Genomic DNA, 23,825 nt, shown 5'->3' with positions numbered 1-23,825 from the left:
TGTTTGCTAATCCAAGAGAAGCGTGTGCATTTACTTTGGATTGTGGACGGAGTGAAAGGAGGAAACCTAAGAAAGATACTTTGGGGACGGAGCTCCCCAAGTATCTGTCCGCCTGCCGTCGAGAGGAAGGAGAGGGCGTGCTTATATAACGGTCGAACTAACTGATAAAAAGGTAAAAGATGAGAGACCGTCGCGTCGGTTTTCTTTCTTGACTTCGTCCAGACGAACAATACGTGGATAAGAGCTCTTTTTGGCAATCGTTGCATTAATCTCGACGTTTTTTTAGCCATCTTAATTATCGGTTCTTGGCAATACATGCAGCTAAGCATAAAAATGCATGGTCTTCCCTGCAGTAAGGCGGGTAAACCGATCTCGTTCAGTGCTATATTAAGTTTCTTCGCCTCCTGGTTCGAAGGGAACGAGTCAATGGGAACGACAGAATTAGCGAGAAGCACGTCCTAACTAATGTGATTGAAAATGAAAACAACAGTATTCTTTCTCATCCATTATCATAAAGAAGGTAATTACAAGGTAATTGATTTATGGGTTTTAAAATCCAAAGCAGGTAAACACAAATCTTGTGTCCTCTTAAGACATAAAATTTATAAACTTTTTTTTATCCTATCAAGGCATAAAAAGATATCTTAAACCCAACGTAAGAGACTATTTTCACAAACTCCTTTCTCATTCTCTAAAATATAAAAATATATCTTAAATGCGATGCAAGAGACTTCTTTTAAACTATTCCAACTCATATTTGAGAACTTTAGATTACTAAATTGAGCGTCGGAGGGACCTAGTCAGGAAACCTTTTTTAACCTCGGTCTTCACATAGGTGATGACATCTCAGGAGCACGATATTTTCACCTCGAAGATACTTTGGACAATCTTATATACATGGGTCTAGATCATGTCGTGCTAACCAAGATGTCAATAATATTTTTTCCTAACATTTTAATGCTAGAGGAAGGGCCCGATGTCGTCTGCCTACCAACCCTCTCAACGAATGCTCGAGTGAGGGGGCCTTTTTTGTCTATAGATACATCCATCTCAGCTTATATACCGACAAGATATGAGCATCTATTCAATGACCTAGGCCTCTTGCCCGTTGAGACAACCTCGAGTCACTTGCTTGTCCTTACTGAGGTGTTCTTAAACCTCACTCAACAGGTGCATACATTAATGGGCACGATTGGGATATTAGATAGATGAGAGACTATAGATAATGATAATTAAGGATAAACAAGTCTAATAGATTGGATCCTCCTGTATTGTCTGGGGACTACGATGTAGTAGCCTAGTAAGTTCATAGTTGATGAGTCGCGTGAATTATTATAAAGATAATAATTTATTGAGTTAGAAGGAGTTTTGATATGTATTACTCATAGCTAGCCTGATTTTGGGTCTAGAGGGTCACACACATCTGGTATGTGTTATGACGAGTAGATGTTCGGATATAACATATTCGTTGGTACCCCTATCTTATTGGATATTTAGGAAACTCCTGAATTATTGGATCTTGTGGATAAGATCTAATAAGAGCTAATAAGATACTATATGGTAGAGATGTATTAATTTAAGAGGATTGGGTAATTGGATAGAGATTCTGTACCCAATAATCCAATAGGGTTAAGTGTCATGAACCTCTATAAATAGGAGGGCCCAAAAGGTGGCATAAGCTAGTCATTTCGTGGTCGTCTCTTCTATTCTCTTCCCTCTTCTCTCCTCCTCCACTGACAGCCCTAGTTGAGGTCATATGGATAGCACGAAGGGCCAACCCCTTTTTGATCACGTGATGCGCGTGGAGAGAAAGATTGTACAGTAATTTTATGAGCATCTTTGCCACATCTACCATATGGATCACCACTAGAGATGATGACAATTGACCTCCTTCATCTACTCCTATAGATCTAGGAACTTTCAGGGATGTACGCTCTCCCTATGTAACAAATTTCACTTGATATACATGATTTTTGATTTTCGCATTTTGCGCACTGATCTTCGTACGACGATAAGATACTTTTTTTGGGAAATCTATGCTTTTGTTTTCTGGTCTTCCACTATCATATATACTATGATTAGACTTCCTAATAGTAGTATCAAAGCTAGTTTGATTCATGCGACAATTGATTTTTAAACTATGATAGTGCATGGGTATTGAATACCAGTAGTGCACCTCATATCTGCAATTCATTACAAGTTCTGACAAAACCTAAGAGATTGGCAAGAGGCAAGGTGGATATCAAGATGGGAAAAAACGCAATAGTTACCGTTGGAGAAGTCACCCTACAATTGCCTAGTGGAGCTTTACTTACATTATATGCTTGTTATTTTGTTACGTTAATTATCAAAAATATTATTTTAATTTTTATTTGATAAATTATATATATATATATTAGCTTTTAAGAATAATCGTTTTTCATTGATCTTAGATGATGAGATCATCAGTAGATGAATATTAAATAATAATTTATTCATATTAGATCTTCCTCTCCACGCACACCACAAGCATGCACTATGAACAAGAAGGGGCCAGCCCTTCTGGTTGACCATACGCCTCAAATTGAGGCCATCGACTAGGAAGGAGAGGAGAGGTAGGAGAGGGAGGAGAATAGGAGGGGTGGCCACGAGGAGACTAGTCTATGCCACCTTTTGGCCCCTTTTATTTATAGAGGTTTCTACCACTCAACCATAATGGATCTTATCATATTGGGTACTAAAGCTCTATCCAATTACCCAAACCTCTTAGATTATTGGATCTCTATCTAATAATATCTATTTAGTCGTATTGAGTCTCACCCAAAAGATCCAATAATTTAGGGGCTTACTAGATATCCAATAAAATAGGAGCTCTAACGAATATCTTATATTCGAACCTCTACCCGTCGCAACACCTACGAATAGGCCTTTAATTAAGTTGTTATGGTTACACCTAAAACTAACTAAATTAAACTCTAAACTACTTCGATCATGATACAACAATTACAAATCATAAAGCCTACGTTATCCGATATGTCATTAGATCATCCGACACTTTGTCTGAGCCTTCGTCGCATTGTCCTTTCTTTCGGTGTATTGCCCGATCTATTAACATGTTGACCTCCCATAAAATCCGATCTTCTTACCATAATATTCGATCCATCCAGCTCGATGCCCAAACTAATGGCACGAAGTTCATCCTCTGACATGTCGACCAATCCTTTGGCCCGATATCCAATCTCTAACATGTTGCTCTCCGACCCAACGTCTGATTCTACTTCAATGAATCAAGTCCATGATCAAAGTTTATCTTGCGTCACTAATCTTAAACACTTGTTAGTTTATAAATTCATTAATTGATTTTAACATCAAACACTTTTGTGGTCCTCACGTTTTCCTACCACTAGTGCCTAGGTAGTGACGTACTGGTTGGAGCACTAAAGTATCTCGAGAGTAGTAATTGGTGGCTTCTCAACCAGTGACCAAAATAATCTTGATGGTCACAGGGCCATCAAGAATGCTTGCATAACCACTGAGGGGTGAGTGTCGGGGACCCCTCAGATCATAGTGGCGAAGCGAGCGACAAAGTGAGAAAGGGATTCATCTTCCTTCTAACTCAACCCGAAGAGCATGACCGCAGATGGTTTAGGTTGTTCGTTGGCCAATAAATTTAGCTCAAAATCTCTTATGAGCTAATCAAAAGACGAGACCGAGTATAGCCTAAGTCAGTTGTACCACATCCGAGCCGAAGCTCGGATGGTGGTGGGAAATGCCTGACACATGAGAGTGTTGGAGGTGTCATAGAGGGCCATCTTGGCTCGGAATAAAGCGACATGCTCTACTGGGTTGGTGCAGTCGTCATATGCCTCCAAGATCGAGCGACAGAAATTGAGGGGGATATGTCTATCTTAGATTTCCTAGACAAAGGGGGAGCTTACCGAGGAGCCTTACCCGAGCTTTTCCTTCGATTTATGGAATACCCTTTGGACCTCGTATAGGCATTGATTCACTAGGCACAATTGGGCCATGAACGAGCGTTTGTCGAATCAGACGATAAGGTGTCGGGCTCGGGGAAGATCGTGTTAGGAACCTTTTTCTGAGCTTTTAAATAATGTTTATTGAGTCTGTTTAGTCCAGTTGTTTATTGAGTCGCTTTAGTTCAATTAGAGTCAAGTAGAGGTTTATTTAATATTTATTTATTATTAGAGTTCAAGTCCTGATGGACCTTGGGTGGAACTCTATAAATAGGGATGTAACTACTTCTTTTCGATAATCTATGAAAAATAATATTCTGTCTTTGGACAAACCCTAGGAGGCCGATCCCCTCGAAGTGATCAAGGAGGGTCGATCCCCTCGAAGTGATCAAGGAGGGTCAATCCCCTCGAAGCGATCATTATCATCCTCATTTCTCCCCTTTCTTCCACGATAAGACTTTAGGGTCTTATCATTTGGTATCAGAGCCTACGATCCTCGGCGTTCTCGTTGCAACGTAACAAAAAAAAAAAGGCAAAGAAAGAAAGAAAGAAGAGAAAGAAGAGAGAGAAGAAAAAGAAGGCGCGGCCACGCACCCCTGCTTCCACTGCTTGCGGCCAGCCCACCGCCGGCCGTCGCTGCTCTCCGGCCAGCGACCGTCCCTGCCCCGCTTCCGGCCAGAGTCCACTGTGGCCGTCGCCTCCCACTCGAGCCACCATCGCTGCTAGGAGACGACGCTGCCAGCGTCTCATCCTGCCGCAGCCCCGCTTCCCTTCTGCCCCACTGCCGCTGCAAGGAAACTTCTTCCCCACCGCCGCCGCTGCTTCCCAGCCGCTCCATCACCGCCGCCCGCCTCTCAGCAGCAACCCTAACCGAGCCCGCCTCCCACCCCCTTGGGTCGCAGCCGCAGCCGCAGCCGCCGGTTGCCGCAGCCCCTCCTTGCAGCGGTTGCAGAAACAGAGCTTCCTCTGTTACCGCAGCCCCTCGTCGATCGCAGCCACGCCTCGAGCGCCGTCGCCTTCCAGCCGACCCACCACCACTGCCAGCCACCGTGCGGCGACCGCTGCTCGCCTCCCAGCCGCCGCTCCCCCTGGCTCGGGCGAGAACGACCGCCGCCACTCCCCCTTGCTCTGCCCCCTTTTGACCGAGAAACAGGGCAATCCTCTTGCTGCTGCGAACGCCGGTTGCCACCACCGTCGCCACTGCTGCCCAGCCAGCGACGACGCCGCTCGCCGCCCAGCCTGCCACGACTGCTGCTGCCAGCCACTGCAGCCTTCACCTCAACCCCCTCGATCTGCACAGTTGCTGCAGCCCCCTTGCTCTGCATCTTTGCCGCAGCCGCCGGTTGCCACCACCGCAGCCTCAACCCCGGCCGCTTCAACGCCACCTCCCTCTTGTTCTACCTCCGCTGCTGCAGTTGTTGGTTGGCATCACCGCAGCCTCAACCCGGCTGCTCGGCGATTGCTTCCTTGGGTCACAGCAGTCACAACCGTCGCCTTTCAGCCTCGGCACTCTCATCTCACACAGTGACAAAAACACAGGGCAGCAACTCTTCCTCCATCACAGCCACTGCAGCGGCGAGTCCTTGCCGGCGTTGCCCCCAACCACATCACCATCGCTACCTCCCAGCCCTCAGCAGCAGCGATCCCTCCACGCAACGACTGCAACAAGCATCGTTGCCTCTCACCAGCGCCTCCTTCCGCAGTGTGACAGAAACAGAGCAACGCTACCTTCCATCCGCGCCGTCGCAGCCATCGCAGCGGTGAGCCCTTGGCGGTGCTGCCCTAGCCACACCACCATCGCTGCCTCCAAGCCCTCAGCAACAACGATCCCTCTACGCAGCGACCGCAACAAGCATCGCTGCTTCCTACGCGGCGACCGCAGCTACATCCCCGCATCCTCGTAGCAACCCTTCATTCCCATAGTGTTGCCACCGACTGCATCACAACAGCAGCACCGAATAGGGCAGTAATTGATGCCCTTGACCAACACCAAAAATAGGAGTTGAGATTACAGATTTACAGTCTTACAAAATGGCCATCGATAACTCAATGAAAGCACAAATGGAAGCATTGGAAATTAGAATTGAGAACCAGTTACAAGAAATACTTAATGATTTCAAAAAGGATTTACTGGGGAGCCTTAGTAAATTTCAACAAGGTGAGAGCTCAAGTTCTACATTGCATAGATCTGGAAATATTAGAAAAGGGCCCCAAGATTGTGACACAATCTACTCATACATGAAGGTGGATGGATAGCTCTAAAAAATTTGTCAGACTTCTACAGTGTTGGAATATCAGAGTAGGTTTGAAATATTATCAAATCAAGCTAGAGATTGGTCGGAACGACAACTTCTGGATACATTTATTGAAGGTCTTATTCCAGAGATCCGGTGTGAAGTTAAGGCTCGTCAACCTCGCACTATGATAGCTGCGATCTCATTCGCACATCTACATGAGAAAAAAATCAATAGGGAAAATCATGGAAACAGAAGTGACAACCACCAGATGATCAATATGCCACCCACCATATCTATTCTCAACCAAAGCCTTGGCACCTGAGGACTAACCCAAGAAGAACTCAAGAAAAATTCAGCAAAGGGTTTGTACTATGATGAAAAGTGGAGTATGGAGCACTAACGTAATCAATGGCAGCATATGATGATTGAGCCAATTGGAGAGGAACCAAAATCAGAAGAGTTGGACTCCGATCATGAAGGTATAAATTCTAATGAAGACGTTGAACCTATTGTACATACAATGCATATATTAGCTGACTACTCTAACCCGCAAACTATGGAAGTTGCCGAAACTTTAGAGCATCAGCCTATTATAGTTTTGATTGATACTGGTAGCACTAACAATTCTATGGACAGTGAGACTGTTGACCGATTGGCCCACCACATTGAAGACTATGACAGATTCGAAGTAAAGATCATTGATGGACGGATTTTCACTTGTGATAGCAAAGGTTCAAAGATAAAATTGATTATACAGGGCCAGAAGTTTCATGCAACGATTACTATACTGAAAGATCAACCTGTTGCTTACACTCTCAAAAAGTGGAGACCATACTTACTTGATCAACAAGTTGTGATGCGTTGCAGATAGTCTATGGCTAAAGTGCTGAAAGAGAAGCTCCCCGAGATTGATGCTGCTCAGCCTTGAGGACAAGGCTGATTTGAAGAGGGAGGAACCGTTAGGAACCTTTTTCTGAGCTTTTGAATAATGTTTATTGAGTCTGTTTAGTCCAGTTGTTTATTGAGTCGATTTAGTTCAGTTAGAATCAAGTAGAGGTTTATTTAATATTTATTTATTATTAGAGTTCAAGTCCTGATGGACCTTGGGTGGAACTCTATAAATAGGGATGTAACTACTTCTTTTCGGTAATCAATGAAAAATAATATTTTGTCTTTGGATAAACCCTAGGAGGTCGATCCCCTCGAAGTGATCAAAGAGGGTCGATCCCCTCGAAGCGATCAAGAAGGGCCGATCCTCTCGAAGCGATCAAGGAGGCCGATCCCCTCGAAGCGATCATTATCATCCCCATTTCTCCCCTTTCTTCCACGATAAAACTTTAGGGTCTTATCAGATCGGTGCAACACGCTTGAGTGTGGGGTGCTACACTCCACTGTGAGCCTCAAGTCTCCCGACTACTCCTCGGTCGGCGGATGGACATATGGATGCTAAGGCAGTTGTCTGACTAGGGAGGTGTCCTGGAACGCAAGGATGAACGCTGGCTGTGGGGAAGGTCGGTGCAACACACCCGAGTGCGAGAGTGCTGCACTCCACAATCGTCCTTGGGTCTCACGACTGCTCCTCGGTTAGCGAATAGAAGTTTGGAGCTTGAGGTAGTTTTCTGAATGGGGAGGTGTCGTGAGACGTAGGGATGAACGCCGACTAGATCGATTATGGGGGAGGAGTCATATGTTGTGTAAGCTGAGGGATGAGGGGGATGTTCATCTACATCATGGCGGCATTGGGGTTTATAACATAAGACTAGATAACATCACCGAATAAAAGGTTCCATTAAACCTATTGTTTTGATAGAGTCAATCATTGTATTAGTACATGCACTCGTAACGGGTTATTATATCTCTTTCATAAACTGAAATAAAGGAATTATCCATATTTTCGTTGCTCGAAGTAACGTAACAACAAACTGACATGTGTTAATATAACATAATATATCAATCGATCGATATCACAAAAGGTAATTCAACCACTACTTCACGTAAACGAAGGAAGGAAAGTTACGAGGATATAGAAATAAAGATGTCAGAAAATTTAGTAGAACACCAGCACAACAACATATGCCACTAAAGGAGTATCAATCAATAATAATGAAATTAAGGAAGAAGTCTCCCATAGGAACATCCCACCTCTCAATCTCCGACTTTTTTATTAGGTAGATAAGAAGGACATCAATTTGTAAACCCACCAAGATAGGGTATGCCCGAAAACTTGATCCACCGGTGACCTTGGATTAGGGAATTCACTGTGTACGCTTGAGCCGTCTGCCTGTTGATGACATGAAACCCAGGCCAATTCACCCTGCCGCTGGTCCCGGCACCGGGCCCACGGTTGCCATACTCGGCATAATATAGTGTGTTCAAAAACTGGTCGCCATCCCATGGCAACCATCCCTCCGGTTTGATCAAGTCGCCGATGGTTGATTCCATGATGATGGTCCTCGAGCGTGCCTTCCAAGGCCGACCAAGGTAGCTGGGGATCGTCAACCTGTCAGGGAACAAGCGCTTGTCGGGGACGATGCGGCAGTTTTGGATCACAAGTGCGGTCTCTTCCTTCTCCTCCTGTCGTCCGTGTGCTGTCACCGTGTTCTGTTGATTGTCCATGGGGCGCCGCACCACGATGAGGCAGTTTTGAAGAATGGTGGAGGAGTCACCGAAGATGAAGTCAACAGTCCCCGATACCACACAGTTGCGGTAGAACTGCCGATGGGCCTGCACGTAGAGAGTGTCCTGGAACGCATCCATACGACAGTTGAAGAAGGCTGACATGTCCCCTTTCACACGAAGCGCCACGGCTTGGTGCTTCTCTGGTCCAGCGGTGTTGCTGAACCCCATATACTTGCCAATAAAGCCCTGCCCTTCGGCAGCTGGAAAATGCCAATTGCATAAAACTTTAGGTCAGACATGCATATGTTCTGCATCACTCTCGATATTTCATTGTCTCTACTATCAAGATTTAGTTTGGCGTAGTAAGTGTTATATAGATTGATTGCAGTAATATGTTTGCTATATCTAACTTAGGTCACAACTGATATGTCAGATGGTAAGTGAGTAGATGTGAAACGTAGCATAATATAGGATTTATGAAAGCAAAGAAGGTCAGACCGAAGGTCGCAGTATTCATGGTTTGAACGCCATCGACGTTGTTCTTGCTGCCAGTCACGACTGTCTTCCTTGGTCCATCACCATACATGAACACGTTCACCTTGTCCTTGGTGACGAGGACATTCTCCTTGTAGATCCCGGCCTTGACGTAGATCACATAGCGGCCTGTGTACTTCTTGGGCATGGCATTGAGGGCAGCGTTGATAGTCTTATAGTCTCCACTCCCATCCTGAGCCACCACCATGTTAGGCTTCAACTCACCTCTCGCACTGGCAGCCAAGAGCTTCCTGTCATGGGCCGAGAACCACGTGGGATAACCCTTGGCATCGCTCCCGTGAGACAGTAGCCGGCGGCTGGCGATATTGGTCACGTTGATGGGGACTTGGAAGTTCTTGAATAATGAACTGAGCCCATCGACGATGGCAATGGCATTGCTGGTGACCTGAGAGGCCGTGACAAGCCCGTCCTTCATGGTCGAGTGTAGGTCGGGTTGAGTGATGCTATCGAGGCAGGTCTGCTGGTAGGAGATGACGGCTGAAAGCCAGCACTTGATGTCATCGGTCCTTCTCGCCAAACCGTCAAGGTCATGAGTCTCCGAGAAGGCAGCTTGTAGCTCCTCGGTGGCATCCTCGAAGAGTCGACGACAAATGTCGAACCCATCCTTGTTCATCGAGTCAGTGGCTTTCAAACTCACGTTGTTGGACAGGTGGGTGGCAGCTTCGATTTCTTTGATGGCAACCATGAAGGAAGCTTGTATGATCTCCTTGGGAGAGGCAGAGCCATTGATGGCAGCATTGAGGGTCCGTTCGCACACATCAGCGTAGTCAGTGGAGGCGCAGATGGCCGTCACGGACTTGGAGGAGGCGACAGGGGAATCGTCACTCGCCGCCCCTATCACGGCGGCCACAAGGAGGACCGCCGAGAGAGCACCCAAGACGACCTTATTCGACATCTCTTTACGGTCCTCGTATTGTTTGCTAATCCAAGAGAAGCGTGTGCATTTACTTTGGATTGTGGACGGAGTGAAAGGAGGAAACCTAAGAAAGATACTTTGGGGACGGAGCTCCCCAAGTATCTGTCCGCCTGCCGTCGAGAGGAAGGAGAGGGCGTGCTTATATAACGGTCGAACTAACTGATAAAAAGGTAAAAGATGAGAGACCGTCGCGTCGGTTTTCTTTCTTGACTTCGTCCAGACGAACAATACGTGGATAAGAGCTCTTTTTGGCAATCGTTGCATTAATCTCGACGTTTTTTTAGCCATCTTAATTATCGGTTCTTGGCAATACATGCAGCTAAGCATAAAAATGCATGGTCTTCCCTGCAGTAAGGCGGGTAAACCGATCTCGTTCAGTGCTATATTAAGTTTCTTCGCCTCCTGGTTCGAAGGGAACGAGTCAATGGGAACGACAGAATTAGCGAGAAGCACGTCCTAACTAATGTGATTGAAAATGAAAACAACAGTATTCTTTCTCATCCATTATCATAAAGAAGGTAATTACAAGGTAATTGATTTATGAGTTTTAAAATCCAAAGTAGGTAAACACAATCTCGTGTCCTCTTAAGACATAAAATTTACAAACTTTTTTTTATCCTCTCAAGGCATAAAAATATCTTAAACCCAATGTAAGAGACTATTTTCACAAACTCCTTTCTCATCCTCTAAGATATAAAAATATATCTTAAATCCATTGTAAGAGACTCATTTTGAATATCTTGAACCCACAAATTCCCGTATTAGGTCGAAGGGACTGAGTCAAGTAACATTTCTCGATCTCGATCTTCATATAGGTGATACCTGGGGAGCACAAAAAATTCACCTTGAGGATACTTCGGATAGTCTAGAACATACAGGTTCGGATCACATCGGGTTGATCAAGACGTCAACAGTATTTTCTCTTGACATTTTGATGTTAGAGGAAGTGTCTGATGTTGCAAGAACATCTGCCTACCAACCTTCTCAATGAATGCTCGAGCGAGGAGGTTGTTTCTATATATAGATGTATCCACCTTGGCTCAAATACTATTGTGACACGGGTGTCTGCTCAACGACCCAGGCCTCTCACCCTTGGAGGCAACCCCGAGCCACCTGCTTGTCCTCGTTGAGGTGTTCCTATACCTCACCCAGTAGGTGTAAACATTAATGGGAGTGATGCAAACTGTTATTTCTCTCTTGCCCTAGCTAGCCTAATAAGTGAGGCTACTATTTTAACCACAATCAGCAACTCAACCGTCATTAGCACTAGCAGCTAACAAAAGACCCTAACAAGATGATATTGACCAACGATCCTTCCCGATCCTTCCCGATGGATATTCTAGTTTGTGGATAGGATATTCTAGTTTGACCAACGATCCTTCCCGATGGTAGAGGTAGACGATATTGACCATGATAGCCTACTCAGCCACCATATCCCTAAGCTAACATCAACCAAGACTTAAGAGGTTGTGACGATGGAAAGTCCATCACCCTCAATTAGCTCATTAAGTGCGTCGACAACACTCATAATGGCAACATCGTCGAGAGCGATCGCTATGCCTCCCCGAAGCACCATGTCCTTGAGCTCAATGACTTCGCCCCTGGAGGTGATGCTAACTATCACTTGGTCTTTCCCCTCTGCTCCCTTCATCCCCATCTTCATTGATTTCTCATACAATGTGAAGAAGCACCAGAAGTTGTTGCACTTAAATAACAATAGCCCCACTATTGACCCTACCGTTAGCCTCACGATACCAGAGGCGATCTCTTGGATATAAGATATGGTAGGCGTTGCGAGTTTAGATATGAGATATTCGTTGGAGTCCCTATCTTATTTTATATCTAATAAGCCCTTGAATTATTGGATCTTGTAGATAAGATCTAAAAAAGAGAGATTATTAGGTAGAAATCCACTAATCCAAGATGCTTGGGTAATTGGATAGAGATATAGTACCCAATTTGACAAGATCCATTAGGGTTAAATTGATAATAACCTCTGGAACCAAAGGGGCATAGGCTAGACTCCTTTTGGTTACCACTTTCTGTACTCCTCTCTCCCTCTCCTCCTCAGCCGACAGCCCCAATTAAGGGGTGTGTGGACTGCAAGAAGGGTAGACCCCTTCTTTATCATGTGGTGCACATAGAGAGGAGGATTATGTAGTGATTTGAGTAGCGTCTTCACCACATCTATCATGTGGATCACCGCTAGATAGGAGGATAGTTGATCTCATTCATCCTCTCCCACAAATATATATGTTTTCAGGGATATATGATCTCCTCAGGTAATACATCTTTCACATATGTGCAATTTTTAGTTTTACAGGTTTTTGCGCACTAATCTTTGCATGACGATGAAAAACTTTTTCTACGAAAACTTTGAGATTTTGTTTTCTATTCTTCCACTATGCATATAATGCTGCCCTAAGTTTCCCAATAGATTTCTTGACCAATACTATATTGGACAATCATTGAGGGTATTTTACCTCTATTGTATATCGTGCTTTTAGTAGCTGGTCTACCTCATTACTTATGGCTTATTTCCAATCGAGAGAGAACTTTTGCAACTTTTGCTTCACGGATCGTGCTTCAGGAAGAATATTCAATTGATGTTGTGTGACCCTTGGGTCGATTCCTGACATGTCCTTTGGGGACCAAGCAAATACATCGGCATTTTTTACAACGAAATCAATAAGTTGAACCTAGTCCTTTTTCAAAAGAGCAGACCCAAATTTTATGACTATGTCTGATTGACTTTTATCAAGGGGGACCTCTAGCACTCGCTCCATTAGTTTAGGGTGAGGTGGTGCCTTTGCCATATCTCGAGGGTCCATTATGCTAAAGGAAGGTTGTCCACCATAAATGTGATCATCATAGTCTTGGATCTTGGTTCCTCGCCGATGGTGATGGGCAAGGTTGTGGTCCCAACGGGAGAGATGGAATCCCTTGTGAACCTAGTAAGAGCCAAGGTCATCGGGGTGAGGTCCTTCTCTACTAAACTGAGCTTTTGGAAAGCGTCAAAGTATAAGATATTAACGAAACTTCCTGTATCCACCATAATTCTCTTTACACGAGCTTTAGTGATTTCGAAAGTGACTTCCGAGTCATCCCTTTAATGTGCCGAGTCATCCAACACTCTAATGTGCCGAGCGTTTCCCACCACCCTTGGAGGACCGGGTCGGGTGTAGTACAATCGGCTACAGCTATTTTCAATCACATCTTTTGACCAACTCGCTAAGATATTCGAGTTACACTTCTTGGTCAATGTACGACCCAAGCCATCTATAGTGACGCTCCTCAGGCTAAGGTAGAAGGAGAATGAGTCTCTCTCTCTCTCTCTCTCTCTCTCTCTCTCTCTCTCTCCGAAATGCTCGCTTAAAGCCCCTACTAGCTTTCTATTGGCTAGTCGGATTCTCCAAAAATTATAGTGCTTTCCCTTCTTTCAAGGAGGACTTACTTTTCTTATGTAATAGACAGTTGGCCCCGACAATACAAAGCCTCTCAGATCGCATGAGAACTACTTATATGCTCACTTATTAAGCAATTTCATGCACATTTAGACTTACCCACAAGATTCTTTTAGTCATTAGTCGAATGCCCCAGTGACAGTCTTTGAGATGTTCCAGAGGGCTCATTAGTTCATTACCACCGAAACATTGTTGGCAGCGAGGCGCGAGGAGACAAATAAAAGGCCCTGTGCAGAATAGCCCTGAGATTCATCCCTAGGACTATCCAAGAAGAAATTCAACAAGCTGGAGCCTCCACTCCCAAGGCCGCCACCACCACCACCTCTCAATTCATCAAGAATATAAATCTTTCTCCAAATCAAGGAAAAGGGGCTCTTAAGGGAGCCCAGACCATTGAAGACCTCGTTTGAGTTTAAAGATAAAATAAGATATTGCAGGTACCATTGAGACTATGGCCATGACACCAAAGAATATCGAGATCTGAAATACTAAATCAAGGACCTTATCCATAGAGGACACCTCGAGCGATACCTTCAAAGGACTAAGAGCCCTCTCCTCACCCTCATGGCCCCATCGAGAAACAGATTGATGTGATTATTGGCAAACCAACATTTGGTGGTGACAACATAGTCGGAAGAAAAGCCTATGCATAAGCCATAGTGGAAAAACATCCAAGGTAATGACATATTCTGTCGGAAGGCAATGACATATTCTGTCGGATCAACACCACCATCATAGGCCTCCAGTGTCAAGAGGCAGAAGTGGAGCAAGATAGGTTTGTCTTGAATTTCTTGGGTGAAGGGGGACCCTCTTATCATACCGTCCCCATAATCCTAGTAGGTTTTATATACTTCCTTCTGGACCGCATCTAGGTGTCGGTTCATCCTCCACACTTGAGCCTACAATGAGTCCTCCACTAAGTCAAATGACATTGTATCTGCTTTGGGAAAGGCAGGAATGGTATGTCGAGTGTCATGCCTTGATGTTGGTCTTAGGTTTCCTGGTTGTTCCTCGATTGGATGATCAATGTCAGGAGCCATAGGCGATGGGCCAACTGGAGAAGTGTCGTGCCTCGGGAGAGCAAAGGCTAGTTGAGATACAAGTGATGAGGATAAGGGAGGGGCAACTTCTTAAATGAGTTGTGGTATATAGGGTGAGATAATCTGCATAATCCCTACCAATGCCTACACCGATACGTGAGGGTAAGGAATGTCTCTGCGGGAACCACCATTTATCTTATGTCAATCCCAAGAGGTAAGAGCCCAGGGTCATTGAATGAACACCAATAGCCCGTAGAGATCTGGGTGGTGGTGTTCCCATTGATCTGTAGAGGAGCAAATGATTGGCCTTTAAGGCAAAAAGGTAGAATGGGTAGCAGGCACCTCCAAAGGGTGCTCATTGAGGTTGTTTACTAGTGGACGTTCTTGCGATATCAAGCCCTTCTTCTAGCACCAAAAATATTATAGTTTTTTATGTCATGGCTTGGGAAGGGGCACAGCTTGGTTCGATCCTGATAGTGTAAGGTCATCCGTGTGATTACTTAGAAGAAAGGCTTCACGGAGAAGGGATGAAGAATTATGGTCACCCATCTTCTAGGGTGTTTTATGGTGGATTTGCAAGGGGCTTCTGTTCCTGAGTGCTTACACAACAGGTCAATGTCGGAGATGGGAGTTCTAACTTGATCCATCTGAAGCTTAATTCAGTCTTTGTGGATAGTGAATCCCATCCCCTAGCATCTACCTAGGGGTGATTTTTATACCTTTTGTAGGGAGTCGGCTCCTCCTGTGCTTGTTGGTATTTATTGATATTTCTAGTGGGTGGTTTGTCTATTCTGGAGCCATCCTCTCGACCCTATGGTTTATGTCATTTTATACTGCTTTGAGATATATGTGCTGCTTTGGCTAGTATAGCCCTTGACTCATGTTATGAGGGAGCACTTGGCTCGCTATGGTGAAGCCCTCTGCCTGCCATGATCGAGCCATTGGCAGCAACCCTCTACCTTGTCATGCCACGATTTTGGGGTATAGGCTAGTCGCCAAGAGCAATAACTCCATGGCATCAAGGCTTGTATGCTCCTTTCTCGATTGGCTGATGTAGTCGATTGCCTTCCGCATGTCCCAAGCGATTGCTAGCGTTGACAAGCAATGCCCCCGTAGTTGTTCTTCACTAATGACACGTCACAGGAGATCGTACCATCTTGCCATCCGAGTAAATGAGCCCTAGGAGGGTGTATGGGCCCGTCCTTATCAGACATAAGTCTCTCTCCATCGGTTGCCCAAATATGAATGTCAATCCCTAAGGACAAAAGAGGGGACTAGACACAAGATTTATATTATTCATACTCCCACTCATATTGACTTTACCATCATAGGGGTCAAGTCAGGTACTCCCCTAAAACCTGATTGCTTATGAAGAATTTCCAACGGAGATAAGGCATACCTCGACTCATCTCCAAAACTTCGAGGAGGTCCGGACTACCTGGTCTCAACTTGGGATCCACCTTGGACATACAAGTAGTATCTCGGGATCGCTTCAACGATCTTTCCTAGCTTGGGTCCCCCCACACAATCGTCACGTGGGCCATTCGGATAAACTTGCATCTTTGGGACAAAATCAAGTCGTGCCGATTCTTGATCAACGATATCAAGGCAACAACACCCATTTATCCCAATTATTTAGAAGTGAGTTAAGAACTTTATGCACTAATTCAATATTAGATAAACTTTCACAACTAATTCTAATATATTATTAACATTCATAAGCTATTGTGAATGGACTCGTTTGATTTCATTTTAAACTCATTTCTTTCTAAAAAATAAAATAAAACATTCATAATTTTTTAAAAATTATTTCATGCATATATGTGTTTAATTAGTTTTTGAAATTCGTCTCATTAAACATGAGTGAACATATATTACATGACCCTCTAAGATACTATTAATTCTTTTTAGATATTCAGTTAATTGAGAGAATCTTGATTTAGTACAAGTATATTGAAAAATATTTTTCTAAACTTTGTAAGAACGTGAGATTAATAATAAAATAAGGTTAAGTAAATATATAAATAAGCAAAAACATAAGAGAAGAGAGGTACAATCCATAATAGCACTTTGAACTTACATTTACTCATAAAATCTCTTTCTTCAAGTCTATCCACTTTCATGATTATACTTTTTATATATACGAGACTGAGGAATAGATCTTATATTTGAGATGCTCCTCGGTTCATAAAAAAATTGATAGGATCTTACAGACATAAAAAATTGAATTAGTGTTATGGTGCAAATTTGACCATCCTTAAAAAATTTAACAAAGGAAGCAAGTATTCAAAGTAATTAGGAGCAAGTAAGCAAGAAATAGAAAGGAACACATAGTACAATTTTCCATGTTGAGTATGGTATTTTAATGAATAAAATCATTTGATGAAATTTAAAAATTAATATCTGATTAAATGTGTTTAATAAGTCTGAGAATAAGATATCAAGCCAAAGAATTAAACATCAATCCGAAGGATTGATCGCCATGTAAGATATTGATGAACATATCGAAAAAATTAGTCGATAATATAACTAATTGAATGGTAAGAGCTATCGCAACAGATTTATCAAAAAAATTTGTTGATCCTCAAAACACCAACGCAACGAAATATTTAATTGAGAGAGTGTATCAATAATGAAATTAAGGAAGAAATCTTTCGTAGTAACATCGCGTCTCTCAATCTCCGTCTTTCGCTTTATTATTTTCATCATCATCTCCACACTTCTCTTACATCTTATATCTCAATATTGGGTGTACGCATACGAGATAGGAATTACATCAATTTTTAAACCCACCAAGATAGGGTATGCCCGAATACTTGATCCACCGGTGACCTTGGATTAGGGAATTCACTGTGTACGCTTGAGCCGTCTGCCTGTTGATGACATGAAACCCAGGCCAATTCACCCTGCCGCTGGTCCCGGCACCGGGCCCACGGTTGCCATACTCGGCATAATACAGTGTGTTTAAAAACTGGTCGCCATCCCATGGCAACCATCCCTCCGGTTTGATCAAGTCGCCGATGGTGGATTCCATGATGATGGTCCTCGAGTGTGCCTTCCAAGGCCGACCAAGGTAGCTGGGGATCTTCAACCTATCAGGGAACAAGCGCTTGTCCGGGACGATGCGGCAGTTTTGGATCACAAGTGCGGTCTCTTCCTTCTCCTCCTCTCGTCCGTGTGCTGTCACCGTGTTCTGTTGATTGTCCATGGGGCGCCGCACCACGATGAGGCAGTTTTGAAGAATGGTGGAGGAGTCACCGAAGATGAAGTCAACAGTCCCCGATACCACACAGTGGCGGTAGAACTGCCGATGGGCCTGCACGTAGAGAGTGTCCTGGAACGCATCCATACGACAGTTGAAGAAGGCTGACATGTCCCCTTTCACACGAAGCGCCACGGCTTGGTGCTTCTCTGGTCCTGCGGTGTTGCTGAACCCCATTGACTTGCCAATAAAGCCCTGCCCTTCGGCAGCTGGAAAATGCCAATTGCATAAAACTTTAGATCAGACATGCATATGTTTTGCTTCACTCTCGATATTTCATTGTCTCTACTATCAAGATTTAGTTTGGTGTAGTAAGTGTTATATAGATTGATTGCAGTAATATGTTTGCTATATCTAACTTAGGTCACAACTGATATGTCAGATGGTAAGTGAGTAGATGTGAAACGTAGCATAATATAGGATTTATGAAAGCAAAGAAGGTCAGACCGAAGGTCGCAGTATTCATGGTTTGAACGCCATCGACGTTGTTCTTGCTGCCAGTCACGATTGTCTTCCTTGGTCCATCACCATACATGAACACGTTCACCTTGTCCTTGGTGACGAGGACATTCTCCTTGTAGATCCCGGCCTTCACGTAGATCACATAGCGGCCTGAATACTTCTTGGGCATGGCATTGATGGCAGCGTTGATAGTCTTATAGTCTCCACTCCCATCCTGAGCCACCACCATGTTAGGCTTCAACTCACCTCTCGCACTGGCAGCCAAGAGCTTCCTGTCATGGGCCGAGAACCACGTGGGATAACCCTTGGCATCGCTCCCCTGAGACAGTAGCCGGCGGCTGGCGATATTGGTCACGTTGATGGGAACTTGGAAGTTCTTGAATAATGAACTGAGCCCATCGACGATGGCAATGGCATTGCTGGTGACCTGAGAGGCCGTGACAAGGCCGTCCTTCATGGTCGAGTGTAGGTCGGGTTGAGTGATGCCATCGAGGCAGGTCTGCTGGTAGGAGATGACGGCTGAAAGCCAGCACTTGATGTCATCGGTCCTTCTCGCCAAACCGTCAAGGTCATGAGTCTCCGAGAAGGCAGCTTGTAGCTCCTCATTAGCATCCTCGAAGAGTCGACGACAAATGTCGAACCCATCCTTGTTCATCGAGTCAGTGGCGCTCAAACTCACGTTCTTGGACAGGTGGGAGGCAGCTTCGATTTCTTTGATGGCTGCCATGAAGGATGCTTGGATGATATCCTTGGGAGAGGCAGAGCCATTGATGGCAGAACTGAGGGTCCGTTCGCACACGTCAGTGTAGTCAGTGGAGGCGCAGATGGCCGTCACGGACTTGGAGGAGGCGGCAAGGGAATCATCACTCGCCGCCTTATGGTTGGAGCTCGCGACGGTGGCTACCGTACCTATCACCGCGGCCACAAGGAGGACCGCTGAGAGAGCACCCAAGACGGCCTTATTCGACATCTCTTACGATCCTCGTTTGTTTTGCTAATCTTAGACAAGAGTGTGCATGAACTTTGGCTTGTGGACGTAGTGAAAGGAGGAAACCTATGAAGATTCTTTGGGGCCGGAGCTCCCCAAAGTAGCTGGCGATCTGCCGTTGAGAGGACGGAGAGGGCGTGTGTACTTATATAAGGGGAGAATTAATGGATAAAGAAAGTTTCTTGACGTCGTCCTAACCTACACGATGTGGACAAAAGAGCTTTTCTTGGCAATTGTTACAATAATGTTGACTTTATTTAGCTATTTTAACTACCGGTTCTTAGCAAAATACATGCAGCTAGCCAGCCATAAAATTCGTGGTCTCGCCTGCACTAAGGGGGTTAGATTGTAAACCGTTCTCGTTCAATGCTATATTAAGGTTCTTCTCCTCCTGGTTGCAACGGAATGAGTGAATAATGTGCGTATGGTCTACGAGAAAGAAAGAAATATTTGTCTTTTTTGGTGTTATATATATATATATATATATATATATATATATATATATATATATATATATATATATATTTATATATCAATTAATCGATTAAACGAATCAGATTCTAATTTAAACTTATTTTAATTAAATTAAATCAAATCGAAAACTGATTCGATTCGATTTAATCGTAACAATGAACCGATTTGAAGACACCTACGACCACACAACCAGCACAATACACCAGCACAATACACCCGTCAAAGCTGACAGGATAGTACGTAGTCGCTGCATGCAGCGACACAGACTCGTGCAGTAAGCAACCTAATCCTACAAAAGCAATAGAAGCATCGTGGACGGTAGGATGATACAGTGGGTCCATATCACGAGAGCCGTCTGATCCGAAACGGGCTAAATGATAAGCAGCTTAGTACTCCATGGCCCTCTTTTTTGTGCTAGGGTTGTAGTAGTACGACGCCACGAATACCTCGTTAATGGCGGCCATCTCTAACTCGTCCGGCCGTGCCGTGGACCGTGAGATGAACACTTTATTCTTACACAATTGACCACCATCGTCTGTATCTTCGAAAAGAATCGAATCAGCCGAGGAGATGGTGATCAAAATGGCCCGTCACGCTTACGTTAACTTTTGATTTTTGTTTCCGTTCCTGTCGTCGCATCTTAATGTCACACCGTTGTTTCATGCATTCTATGTGTATGTGTGCAGGGTCAAAAATTAAACTGATTTTATATTTAAAGTAAGAATAACAATAAAAGAAACGAGAAATGGCACGTAAAAAAGCATTTCGGAATGGAGGCTAATGTCAATTATGGCGAAGGGAGAGGGACACGAACGGAGGCGAAGATACTGGGAGAGAGTCGTGTCGGCACGTGCCAGATGAAGTAGGCGGGAGGAGAGAAGGTTGAGCTTTGTCAGGCACAGCGTGCGTACATGCATCATATATGATTCTGTTGCGCCGCCGGTGATCCAACTGCAATCCATCTTGTCTTAAAACCTCTGCGATGAATTGGATCTCCGACAGATCTTCCTGTCTGAGAGGAGAGCGAAGGCCGAGCTTAGTTTATAAAAACCTCAGGTTGAGGTGCTCTACTTTCCATGCTATAAATACAGCAGCCGCGGACCAAAGAGAAACTGCACCAGCCACCAGTTAAGACTGTCACGAAGGAGATAATGGGTCTGTTTGGTCTATTATTTTGGTGCTTTCTGTTGATCTTGGCCGTCTTTGTGGCGGATGGGCGTTTAGGTTCGTCCCTTTAACCCTTTCTAGTATATACGTGCTTTGACTCAATGTTCATTCATTATGCAGGCTGCCAAATCGAGCTTGGCAGCTGTTGGAATCCGGAGACTGCTCCACCTGAGAATGGAAGAAAGGTTGATCTCTTGAAACAATTCGTTAAGTCTGCTAAAAATTTTGCTTCGTTAGGAGTAGGTTTTCCTATTAATTATATCTCACGTCTTGTTTCTTCCGCTTTTGCCATGTACACAGGTGCACGGGGCGTGGAAGGAGGAACTCAAGCAGGGATACAGGCGGCCGCCGGAGATAGGGTTGGCTGCGGAACCACCGGAGCCGGAGTTGATGAGGGTCCCTTCGGGACCGGACCCGTTACACCATAACGGAAGCCCCAGGAAACCTCAGACGCCATGATGGATGTAGGAAAGGATCTGCGTTGGTATCACAAATAAGAGATCCATGCATGCATGTTGGTGGATGTATTTGGTCTTCTATTTTGGTTTTGGTTGGTTGAAACAGTATTAGCAAACATGTTTTGTCTTATCTCTGGTGCTTGGTTAGGAAATATGTATATTGTATCTATAAATGGTTGAAGCTTTTGTACCTTCATGAATCTGTAGCCTTTACAAAGGTAAGGAGAGGAAGAGTCTTCCCAAGAAAAAGGATTAATATGGTGAAAAGGGGAAAACAAATTGAAAAATACTATTATAAGGACAAGTTGACAGTCCAATGTTGGGTTTAATGCTACTAACCCAAATTTGATTTAACTATAAAAATTCTCATGGGGCTAGTCAAACTATGGTTGTGGATTCATCAGCAGGTCTCTAAATAGTTATAGAACCCTAATCTATATTATTGATTATAACTAAACTATCCCAACATCCACTGATACTATGTTTATATGTATAATAACAAGGATAAATACTTAAAGCGAAAAAATATATTTAGATTTTTTTTAAACTTTATCAGTGTGTGATACTTGAATGTTAAAGAACTGCTAGAAAATATATTTTTTCACAAATAAGCTGAAATATATTCACAAATGTTTAAAATTTAATATTCACAAACGTTAGCCTATACGACTGACTAAAATGCTTCAGTTGAAATTAATAATAATACAAATCAGATCCTTATAAGTTAATTTTAATCTTGTCAACTTTCAATGAAACTAATTAAGAATACTACAGAAAACATATATTTGACTGATCTATAAATTTGTGCTTCTGATTAACTGAAATCTTCATATATCCAGTCACAGATGGATAAGATGTGTGCTCAATTCTCTTTAGATGCAGTATGCACCTTAACGCATCATTAAGGTTAAAATTCTCATTTCATATATACTGCAGAACCCATCCAACTGTTGAGCATCTTAAGGGACTTTTTCCTGATAAAACACCCATATCCAATAATCCTACTGTACACCAAGTAATAAAATTCCATTTCAAATATTTTCTCCATCGAGAGACAAAAAAGGAGCCCTTTGAATACTCAAAATATTATACACCCTCGAGGAAAACAACCCATAAAAAGGATCGGAGAGACATGAAACCATACACACAAAATTTTCCCATTATTAATTACTCCATGTAAACATTATTAAATTTTAATACCTGTCACTAACAGAAAATTTAACTGACAATCGACAATTGAGTGGTGAAGCAACATACTTCACCATCAAAAGTACAGTACACCGACACCAACTCCTTTCATTATTAGATGCAAGCAATTCTTGCATAGTCTTTTTTTACTTTTGCTTTCATGGTTGTAAGTTAAAATAAACAAAAGTCCACCAAGATTGTCTTCCAATAACCAAGCTTACAAAATAAAAACTCATATTATAGTTACACGTTTTAATTCAGTGCTAAAAAGCACAAAGATACAGAGTAATGCAGATTAATTTGAAGAAGTCACATTTAAAAACCTATGGCAAAGTCATGATACATCGCTTCATCATGATAGAAAATTAGGACTGCCAACGAAGCATAGATGAAATGGATCCACGAATGAGTAAATATTTATTGCCCGACATCTGCTTTGCATCTATCTGGTTCTTCTTTTGTGCGTTTCAGGAAGTGTATATATAGAACAACGAGAAAGAAAAAACTATCAGCTAGTCTACACACTAGATTTATAGCAACAAATAAGCAATTTCCAGATTACACTGTTTGACTAAAATGCCATGATTATGATAATATGGATTCATAATAGTTTCAAGTCAATGTGCACTTAATCAGCTTTCACAAACTAGCTACATGAATGGCTTGATATTTCAGCTCATGTCATGATACTTGGCATATACTGTATTCGATGAAGCATTGAAGTTCAGTTTGTTGTTTGTTTTAAAGTTCAGTTTGTGCATCAACCTTCAAATAAAAGGAAGCCGACAAGCCTAACAATGAGAACTAACCTCATCAACCAAGGGCATCTCCCTAAGTAACTTCTGTATCTTGTGACTGCAGATGTTTATATCCTTCTTTTTTGTGCCCTTGTTTGCAGCTTTACATACACCTGCAATCTCATCATTGAAATTACAAAAGCCATCCATCAGCTTACATAAACTTGAATGATAGGAGGCAAAATAAACAATATTTGATGCCATAAAAAATTATATAAATCATTTAGAACAAAAATTTTACCTCA

The 23,825-nt window shown here is 43.4% G+C and overlaps 2 protein-coding genes across 2 annotated transcripts; both read right to left on the bottom strand.

The window, feature by feature from the left end:
- Window positions 1-8,264: 8,264 nt before the first annotated feature.
- On the bottom strand, window positions 8,265-10,274 carry LOC135640092 (pectinesterase-like). The gene is made up of 2 exons (XM_065154223.1): window positions 9,308-10,274; window positions 8,265-9,069 (listed from the first exon to the last, which is right to left on the bottom strand). Exons 1-2 carry the CDS (start codon window positions 10,257-10,259, stop codon window positions 8,375-8,377), a joined length of 1,647 nt encoding a protein of 548 aa, XP_065010295.1. The 5' UTR covers window positions 10,260-10,274; the 3' UTR covers window positions 8,265-8,374.
- Window positions 10,275-17,560: 7,286 nt separating this feature from the next.
- On the bottom strand, window positions 17,561-19,478 carry LOC103990247 (pectinesterase-like). Its single transcript, XM_018827374.2, has 2 exons — window positions 18,494-19,478; window positions 17,561-18,255 (listed from the first exon to the last, which is right to left on the bottom strand). The coding sequence occupies exons 1-2, from the start codon at window positions 19,476-19,478 to the stop codon at window positions 17,561-17,563; spliced, it is 1,680 nt and encodes a 559-aa protein (XP_018682919.2).
- Between the last annotated feature and the right edge of the window lie 4,347 nt (window positions 19,479-23,825).

This window comes from Musa acuminata, chromosome BXJ3-6 (assembly GCF_036884655.1).
Source record: "Musa acuminata AAA Group cultivar baxijiao chromosome BXJ3-6, Cavendish_Baxijiao_AAA, whole genome shotgun sequence".
NCBI lineage: Eukaryota > Viridiplantae > Streptophyta > Magnoliopsida > Zingiberales > Musaceae > Musa > Musa acuminata.
This window is presented reverse-complemented; position numbering and strand designations above follow the sequence as displayed.